This window comes from Triticum aestivum, chromosome 7D (genome assembly GCF_018294505.1).
Source record: "Triticum aestivum cultivar Chinese Spring chromosome 7D, IWGSC CS RefSeq v2.1, whole genome shotgun sequence".
NCBI classification, from domain to species: Eukaryota; Viridiplantae; Streptophyta; class Magnoliopsida; order Poales; family Poaceae; genus Triticum; species Triticum aestivum.
The window spans coordinates 48,209,785-48,220,069 of record NC_057814.1 but is presented as its reverse complement, the minus strand read 5'-3'; the positions used below and the strand labels follow the sequence as shown (position 1 = coordinate 48,220,069).

The window sequence follows — 10,285 nt, the reverse complement described above, 5'->3', positions numbered from 1 at the left end:
CAATAGCTCCGGTGATCTTTATTCTCTTAATGGAGTTCCTGCCGCCACCCCTCCAACATCCATGCTGGCCTCCGTCGATCTCTGGCATCGTCGCTTGGGCCATCCCAACCCCGCCGTCTTAGCTTCTATGCTTAGTGAATTTACCATACCATGTAATAGGGACTCTCATAATTCTGTGTTTTGCGAGTCTTGTCAATTAGGCAAACATGTGCGTCTTCCCTTTAGTTCCTCTAGTTCTTGTAGCACTTATCCCTTTGAATTAATACATTGTGATTTATGGACCTCTCCCATTGCAAGTGTTTCGGGTTTTAAATACTACCTTGTTATCCTAGATGATTTCACCCACTTTGTCTGGACTTTTCCTCTACGCAACAAATCCGAGGTCCATTCTCTTTTCCTTAATTTTCAACGCTATGTGTCTGTTCACTTCTTCCTCCCAATTCGCTTTATCCAATGTGACAATGGTCGCGAGTTTGATAACATTAAAAATCGTACTTTCTTCTTACAACATGGCATCCTGCTTAGGTTCTCATGTCCCTACACCTCCCCTCAAAATGGTAAAGCAGAACGCTCTCTTCGCACCCTCAATGATATAGTTCGCACTCTCCTCATTCAATCATCTATGCCTCCCAAGTTTTGGGCTGAAGCCCTACACATGGCCACCTTCCTTCTAAATATTCGACCTTCTAAAACTAAACCCAACACTACTCCCTATTATTCCCTCTTTCTTTCCCACCCCGACTACTCCGCGGTTCGTGTTTTCGGCTGTCTCTGTTTTCCCAATGCCTACGCCACTTCTGCAAATAAATTGTCACCACGCTCTATCCCATGTGCTTTTCTCGGCTTCTCTGACGAGCACAAAGGCTATCGCTGTCTCGACCTTCACACCGGACACGTTCATGTCTCTCGTCATGTCACGTTTGCTGAGCACATTTTTCCTTTCTCACAACGCACTACTACACCATCCAACACCCCTAGCTCCGCAAACACCCCCTCTCCCCGTCCTTTCCAACTATATACTCCCCTACCTGCCGAACACAACTTATCACCACCACCATTAACACCCACCATAGCCAATCCCAACCATACACTCACCCCACCCGAGACGTCCCCAACACCCCCGACCCCTGCTCCCTCCCCAACACCCCCGGCCCCTACTCCCACTCCACCACCCAGCCCTGCTCCCACTCCACCACCCAGCCCTACTCCTTCGTCCGACTCTTCCGCTGCGCCGGACTCACCAGTACCCACCTTACCCCCTCGTGCTATTCCTACAGCAGCCCCGATTAATGATCATCGCATGCGTACTAGGGCCAAATCAGGATTTCATCAACCCCAAGACCGCCTAAACCTTCATACCTCCGTATCTCTCACTTCTCTTCCAAAGAATTACAAAACTGCTCTACTTGATCCCAATTGGGCCGCTGCCATGCAAGAAGAATATAATGCTTTACTTCAAAACAACACCTGGCAACTTGTTCCTCGTCCTCCCAATACAAATATTGTTTCTGGCAAATGGATTTTTCGCCAAAAGTTCCACTCCGATGGGAGCCTCTCACGATATAAAGCCAGGTGGGTTTGTCGTGGCTTTTCTCAGCAACAAGGAATTGATTACGAAGAAACCTTCTCTCCTGTTGTTAAACCTAGCACCATTCGCACCGTTCTTAGTGTTGCTGTCTCCTCTTCATGGCCCATTCACCAACTTGATGTTAAAAATGCTTTCCTCCATGGTTCCCTTCAAGAAACTGTCTACTGCCAGCAACCTCTGGGTTTTGAAAATCCATCCTTTCCAACTCATGTATGTCTTCTTCAGAAATCTCTCTACGGTCTTAAACAGGCCCCACGAGCTTGGTTTCAACGCTTCTCCTCCTTCATTCAAACAATAGGCTTCACTCCATCTCTCTCCGACACCTCTCTTTTTGTGTATCATCAAACTTCTGACACTGCCTATTTACTTCTCTATGTAGATGATATCATTCTTACCGCCTCCTCTCAAAAGTTCTTAGATCATATTGTCTCTCTTCTTAGATCTGAATTTTCTATGACTGACCTAGGACTCCTTCATCATTTCTTAGGCATTGCTGTTGTTCGAGATTCCTCCAGCCTTTTTCTTTCCCAACGCCAGTATATTCTTGATCTTCTTAATCGTGCTGGTATGCTTGACTGTCAATCATCTCGCACTCCTGTCGATACTAGTTTTAAACTTTCGGCTACCGGTGAACCCTTTTCCGATCCTACTCTCTATCGTAGCCTAACAGGTGCTCTCCAATATCTCACCATTACTCGTCCTGAAATCTCTTTTGCTGTTCAACAAGCATGTCTCTATATGCATGATCCCCGGGTTCCTCACTATAATCATGTTAAACGCATTCTTCGGTATTTAAAAGGAACTCTCAATCATGGTCTCCACCTCAATAATTCTTCTCCAAACTCGCTTACCGCATACTCTGATGCAGACTGGGCTGGTTGTCCTGACACTCGAAGGTCCACTTCCGGTTTTTGTGTTTTTCTTGGTAACAATTTGATTTCTTGGTCTTCGAAAAGACAGGTTACAGTCTCACGTTCGTCGGCCGAGGCTGAGTATCGCGCTGTGGCACATGCCGTTGCAGATACAATCTGGATTCGGCAGTTACTCTCCGAGCTACACAGGCCTATTGAGCAGGCCACTATTGTCTACTGTGACAACATATCAGCAGTCTACATGACCAGCAATCCAGTTCAACACCGACGCACAAAGCATATTGAGATTGATATTCATTTTGTTCGTGAAAAGGTTGCTCTTGGTCAGGTTCGGGTGCTTCATGTTCCCTCTACGGCTCAGTTTGCTGACATTTTCACCAAGGCACTGCCTACTAAGCCGTTTCAAGATATCGGTTTCAGTCTCAACGTCGTCGAGCCTGCCGTTGATACTGCGGGGGGATGTTAGAGTAGTCATTATGGTATACGACTTCTAGTCCAAGTCAGTTTTGTACCCCTACCCCAAGTCGGTTTGTACCCTCTTATATACTCTTGTATGCCGCACCAAATCATCAATAAGAAACAGTTTTATTCAGCTTTCAATCTCATCAAACCAAGCATGCATGAGACAACCGCACGCACCAAGATTGTTGTACCCTTCGGTCCTGCATTCAGTTCCAATGCATACACATAGACACAATTTAGCCAAGTTTTGCAAGCCCAAGGAAATGCCTCGGCTCAGCTGGGAGCCGCACAGGGCAAGGAAAGGAGGAAGGTTTAGATCCAGGAGGAGCATGCACGGTAGCTGGCCGCTATGATGAGGCGAGTGGCGTGGAATGAAAACAATTTATCATGATTATCTATTATTTATTTATAGCTAATCAATATAATACCTGGATACAACGAGTGCTAGGAAGGAGAGGATATCCACCTCCCGATCAAACATGATCTTCCATGATAAGGATGCATCGGGAGCAACACATAGCTAAAATTCTATAAGCCGTGTACTCGTGGCGTGTATCATTGGTTCTTTTTTATTTGTTGTAGCACGAGGTCTTGTATTTTCCCATATAACATATGTGATCTCAATTTTCAATGCAGGAAAGAGCATGCAATTGGCATTTTCTTGGTAGGTTTTATCAATGCATAAAAAGCCACCAAAGTGTTGGATTTGTATTTCTCATTTTTCTTTCATGTATTAAAGAATGGAATGAACCAATGTAGACATAATTCAGTTTGTTATTTTACAACACTTGCCATTCAAAGTTTAAGAGTTAACATGCAGTACTAAACTTCAAGCTCTTTTCTTTCAATTGAAGGTATAACTGTTGATTGCTTTTCTTGCGTTGGTTTTGCATAGGTTTTCCTTAGTTCAACATGTTTGTAAGTTTTCTAACCTTTGTAAAAAAAATGTGCAAAATGTTTTTTATAGTTAGTCCTTGATATCCAGTAGTTTTAGGGTTGTTTTGGAAGATACACCTTGTATGATAGTTATATGACCAAAACATTGTAATCCAGACCGCAAGCTTTATCTTTCAAGCAAGGGATTGCTCCATACTCTGCCATACATGTGGTGATGGGAGTTGTACACTTTATAGAATTATAATTTTTCTTTTGAGAAACCTTGTGTGAGGGCGGGTTGGTTCCTGCAGTTCATTAAGAAGAAGAGAGTATGTCCAGTTTATAAGGAAAACCGGACCCGTAAACCTAACATTCTTGGGTAATCAGGGAAAACCTAAAGAAAACCCAAAAATGAAAGAAAAGGAAAACAAGAATTATAAGTGCTACTACTACATTGTTTCATTTTCGTAAGACTCCTTTGTACTAGGCTGCAATTGGAGAGTGCCATTCGGGTAAGGAGTAATACTAGTTTGACGTGTGAAATTAGACATCTGCAATGGAATTGGTTAGCTAAACAGCAAACCGATGAATTGATCACACGACCACAACTTAGCCAAGCCCAAGGAGCGCCTCGGAACTGCTTGGAGCCCAGCCGAGAGGGAGGGAGGGCCGGACCGGGTCAAGACAGATTGATCCAGGAGGAGCAGGCATGCACGGTGGCTGGCGATGATGAGGCGCTGGCGCGGAATCGCCATTATTTATCCTTTCATTCACAGCCAATTAATAATACTCCATTATTTACCCATTTATCGCCATTATTTACCCAATGCTGCGGAGAGGAGAGGAGATCCACCACCTCCCCCATCATCGAACAGCTCATCATTTGCTCGCTCCGTCGCCTGCCTCTGCCTTATTTATAGCCCACCACCCCGCGGCCGCATGCCAGACCAGACGAGATCATCACATCACCACCACAGAGCACTGCCACCGTGCCATCATCCATCCTCTACCCCGGAGAGTTCTCAGATCGGATCGGGCTCGCCGGAGATCGACGATGCATCGCGCCGCCGGCCTCGACCTGGACCTCGGGCTGGGGCTGGGGCTCGCCTCGCAGGGCAGCCTCACGTCCTCCACCACCAACGCCTCCTCTTCCCCGGCCTCGGGGTCGCACCCGCACGCGCACGCGCACTGGACCGGCACGCTCAGCTCCGTCGTCGGCGTGGCGGGCGCCGACCAGGAGTCGTACGGGCTGCACCATTATGCCAACCAGCAGCGGAAGGAGGAGCCGGGGATGAGGACGTCCACGTCGCCCGAGAGCGGCGTGAGCGGAGGCATCAAGAGGGGCCTGGAGCGCACCGGCTCCGGCGTCTTCCCCGCCGCGGGCAGCGACGAGGACGAGGACGGCGGCGACCGCAAGAAGCTCAGGCTGTCCAAGGACCAGGCCGCCGTCCTCGAGGAGTGCTTCAAGATGCACAGCACGCTCAACCCCGTACGTCCCTTCTCCTTCACCCTCATCGATCAATCGATCTGCCTCGGCCACGTGGTGTTCGTCCATGGATTCTTTGTGATCGATCTCATCGCGCTGACCGAGTTTTCTTTCTTGACAATCTGCAGAAGCAGAAGACGGCACTGGCGAACCGGCTGGGGCTCCGGCCGCGCCAGGTGGAGGTGTGGTTCCAGAACCGCCGCGCCCGCACCAAGCTCAAGCAGACGGAGGTGGACTGCGAGCACATGAAGCGCTGGTGCGAGCACCTCGCCGAGCAGAACTGCCGCCTCGAGAAGGAGGTGGCCGAGCTCAGGGCGCTCAACGCCGCACCACCAGCGCACAGCGGCGCTGCGACGGGGCCCCTCACCACCCTCACCATGTGCCTCTCCTGCAAGCGCGTCGCGTCGTCGTCCTCTGCCTCGGCCTGCAACGTGCCCAGCTTCTCCGCCAACTCCGGCATCGGCATGCCAATGCCAACCCCAGTGGCACTGCCCGAACATCGGCAGTTCTTCTGCAGGTTCAGGGACACCGAAGTGACGTACGGCGGCTCTTCGGGGCTCGTCAAGGTGGTCAAGCCGGCCAGATAGAACGGGTTATCTATGTGACGACGCCATGATCAGCATGCCAAGCAAGCTAACAAAAATGGCGGCATTGGCACAACTCACAAACTTAAGCAAGTTTAGCAGAAAGTTTAATCCTTGGTTTTCTCCGTCTCTGGGGGAAATGTAAGTTCATTAATTCTAACAATTTCGGGCCGAATCGATGGATGAGTTCCCGCAGGGATGAATGTATTCATGTGAAAAGTTGATAATAACAAGAGAAACTAATTCATACGAGGAACTTACTAACATGTTGAGTAATAGTACAGCAACATGTTGAGTATTTTTCTACCCCGTCTTGCATAGATGTTTCGGTGGGCAGCGTAGATCTAGAGGTGGTGCATTAGTACTACTTGACTACTTGACTTGGTTTGTCTGATGTATCATCTACTCAATTTTGAGCTACCAGACAGGTTGCATCTTCAAGGTGACTTCTGCTTTAGATTGGTCATTTAGCAAAAGAAGCTAGGCCATTAGTATACTCACCATTGCACTTTCCTGTTTTGGGGGCAAATTTCCCAAGTCCAAGTAACATGTTAGGTGTATGCATGGTCTCCTCATTTTGGTTGTTCAGGTATTTCAGCTTGTCGTTTGTATGTGTTTAAGAATAATTTCATTAAGAAAATAGAGAAACAAAAAGCCTATCATGGATTATAACTGGGCAGAAAATCATACATATAGGTTTCAAGGAATCATGAACAAAATGGATTTCATGTCGAGGATGGATATAAAACACATAATATGTGTGTGATTTAGCACACAAAAGGATTTCTTTGTGGGTATAGCCTTAAGCTTGATGTGACATACTTAATTTGTGATCTTTAAAAAAAGAAAACAATCCTCTTCATGGCTGATTTTTTTTCCCATAGCGATTGCGATTATATACATTCTCGCCAGCAATCACCAGTTTCAGCACCCACATGCTTCACAAGTCATCTTTGGTTTTGGTCTTTCTGCAAGATTGTCCATTTTTTTCATTAGATTTTCAATTGGTTACAAAGGTGAGAAGTTGAAGCACATCCCTTGGATATTGTTGTTTTGAAGCAAATTGCATTTCGAGTTTTTAAAATGCTCATGTGTATTGTTTTAGTAGATTTGTTGCTCTAAAACAAGCTTCGATGCTTAAATATTCATATTATTTTTTTCCAAGAAAGGCCTCGGGTCTATTGACCAAACAATCAATACATGCAGCCTGAAATAAAAAACCAAAGTCCCTAGGGGCAAATCATTTTCTTCATCCCGAACAGACCGATGCCGTGCCGCCCCTGCTACCTCACCATCGCTGAAGCCAACCAGAAAATGTTGATCACAGATAAGAAGTCATAAAGGCCATGGTTTTGCCAGACTAGCGCCCTGGAGGAAAAAGAACAGCGAGTCATCGCAGCCGGAAGATCAACACACACCAATCCCGGAAAAAACCCAACAAGCCTTACTATGTCGAACCCACGTGATGGAGAAGAGGAGGATGACCAAACTACATATGGAAGCCGTTGTTGCCGCCATGATGACAAACATAGCAAACTCTGACCTCATCGGCCAAAGAAGCTAGCAAAAATCCATGCTAACGAGCTATCAACACCATCGCAGCCGACTCCGAGGTGGAGAAGCTCAAGGAAAATTAGTTCGCCAAATCACCACCATCGCCAACACCAACAATGCTCTGTTGTCTAACTGTACTTAAAGCCCCAAATCAAGGAAAATAGAGCTGCATATGGTAGAACAAGACCTACCCTCACTTCCACAGCGACATAGCCGGTAGAGGAGGAGGGAAGAGCAGCAGATTACCGGCGGAGGAGAAGTAGTGGTGTGGTACACTCAGAAAAATGTCCTCTACAAAGTTTGGAGAGGAGAGAGATGTTCTTTTTTACTTCAAGCCCTTTATTGTTTCATATAGTTTTTGAAAATGTATATATTACTAGAACCCGCTGAGATGAGCGGGCCCACAGAGCTCTCTGTACTACACAGGAGGGATTCTCAGAAGCAAGCTCTTACTTCAGAGGGATTTGGGTTTTATTTACACATCTGGACAAATACCACTGGTGATTAACATGGTTGTGCCAGCAATGATTGAGAACAGCAAGCTTTAATTCTTCCATTTCAAACCAATTCAAGTTTTATTATTGTCTTATAAGTAAAATAGTTTAAAGTTGCCGCCTCCCAAAAAGCTAGGGTTTTCTGCCTGCCGCCGGCGATGCGTCTAGCATCATCGATTAACGTGTGGAGACGTGTCTCTGGTGGATCTGTCTTTGAAGGAATAAAGGTCCCCCTGTCTAGGCCCCATTCCGGTGATGCGTCTAGCATCATCGGTGGACGTGTCGAGGTGTGTCTCCGGCGGATCTGTAATTTTTATTATTTTTACTGTTCATTGTACTACCATGATTGAAAATAAATAGATAGAAAGTTTTTTTCCAAAAAAAAGTAAAATAGTTTAAACTTAACAAAATAAAAAAAACAAATACCCACATCACACATATGTAAAGAATATAAAATATATTTTAGAACGAGTTTAGGAAACTATATTGACTGTGATATTGATAATGAGGCCATCAGAAAACACACGACGACAGGCTGAAGCGCACGCACAGCCGAGCGTGACCGACGAATCAGATGCCGGCCGCCCGAGCACACACATGCAACTTCGACGATGAAAGTGCACCAAAGCGACGATTTAGCGGGCGTGATTCCACAGTGCCTAGCTAGTAAACTAGTACTACTACCTTCTTGGAATAAGTGGCATTTCGATTTGATAGATCCTAATTTCTTCCACGAGTAGTCACTAGAGTGGTTCACGTGCAAGTTTTGTGACTTCGTTCACCTACTTGAAAACAGAAGAGATGGCATGTAGGGCGAGAAAAAGTTAGATCTGGAAAAAATGACCGGCTACATACAAAACAAAACAAAATCAGCGTCATTCGCGTTTTTAGACCGTTAGATCACCATTCAACGGGCAAGATCATGTGTGCACTGTTCACCTTCAACCTCCCTTTTATACTTCCTGCGCACGACCTCCCCCCTTCCCTGCGGCTTCCACGGACTGATACGGTTGTCCATTTTTTCGCAAACCGGGTGCAAATTGGGTGAGGGGCTTTGCGGTCGTTCGGGCCGCTGCCATGTATGCATCCGACACCCAAAAATCCGATCGTTCTCCCACGCAAACACACCTGCGCTCACTACGCCGCCTTCATGCTGGCATAGAGCGGACACGACCGTTCTCTGAAGTCGTCATTAAAGAAGTGCGTTGTGTATTGGTCGTTGTGCATGTTCAACGTAGAGAGACTTGACCAGATGGAACTGTTCTCTATGCTTCCAAACCAGATGCCCATACGTCCGCCTGCCGGCATTAAACAAGGGTGGCGGACGAGAAACCCACTCTTGCGCCCAAATTCACCCAGCCCGTCGCTTGGCCTGGCCGATGCTCCCTATTATATATGGTAAGCCATACACGGTCCGCATCGCACAACCTCCGCTCACGGTCCTCCTCCGTGCACTACTTCCGTCATGACTGCGTTTGTAGAGCGAGAGCCTCTCAGCGGAGCGGCAACAGGAGCTGGCCGGCATTGCGGACGGTTGGTTGGCCCGCCGTGCGAATCGTACAAATGTTGGCTTGTCGGGAGCTCACCGGAGGCCTATGTCAACGACGAGAAAATAGACGAGGCATCTGACAACGAGCCGGCTCCACCACCTGTGCCGGTCCTTGTTGGCTTCTCCTTGGAGGAGGAGCAGGAAACACTATCGTAATGTTGGAAGAGCAGCTGACGCCGCCCATGTCGATGTTCAGGCATACGCCGGAGGACCACTGCTACCATGTTCGGCTCCTCGACGAGCATCAGCTCGTGGAGGGACAAATCATCGGCAAGCAGGCGAAAGACAATGTTGTTGCGACCATGGTGGCGGAGCATCTGGGCTTCTCGGATGATCAATCGGTGTTGTACTAGACCATCCGCAGCGCCAGCGACATCGGCCGTGACCGATGGCGGATGAGTGTCCTGCGGCCGTGACTGATGGCGGAGATGGGCGACCTGTTCATAGATATTGACGCGGGGGCGGACAAAGAGGACGCGCATGCGCCCGACATCGCCAGCTCCGTGTCGATAGTGCCACCCGCGTGGTTCGTGCCCGTCAGCAATGACCACGAGGCCGTCACCTCTGAGGGAGTCCTGGATTAGGGGGTCCTCGGACAGCCGGACTATATACTTTGGCCGGACTGTTGGACTATGAAGATACAAGATTGAAGGTTTCGTCCCGTATCCGGGTGGGACTCTCCTTTGCGTGGAAGGCAAGCTTGGCAATTTGGATATGCAAATCTCCTCCCTTGTAACCGACTCTGTGTAACCCTAGCCCCCTCCGGTGTCTATATAAACCGGAGGGTTTAGTCCGTAGGACAACAACAATCATAATCATA

General features: G+C 47.7%; 1 protein-coding gene across 1 annotated transcript; it reads left to right on the top strand.

Moving 5' to 3' along the window:
- Nucleotides 1-4,756: 4,756 nt before the first annotated feature.
- On the top strand, nt 4,757-6,124 carry LOC123167060 (homeobox-leucine zipper protein HOX2). The gene is made up of 2 exons (XM_044584897.1): nt 4,757-5,287; nt 5,413-6,124. Exons 1-2 carry the CDS (start codon nt 4,853-4,855, stop codon nt 5,869-5,871), a joined length of 894 nt encoding a protein of 297 aa, XP_044440832.1. The 5' UTR covers nt 4,757-4,852; the 3' UTR covers nt 5,872-6,124.
- Nucleotides 6,125-10,285: the final 4,161 nt, after the last annotated feature.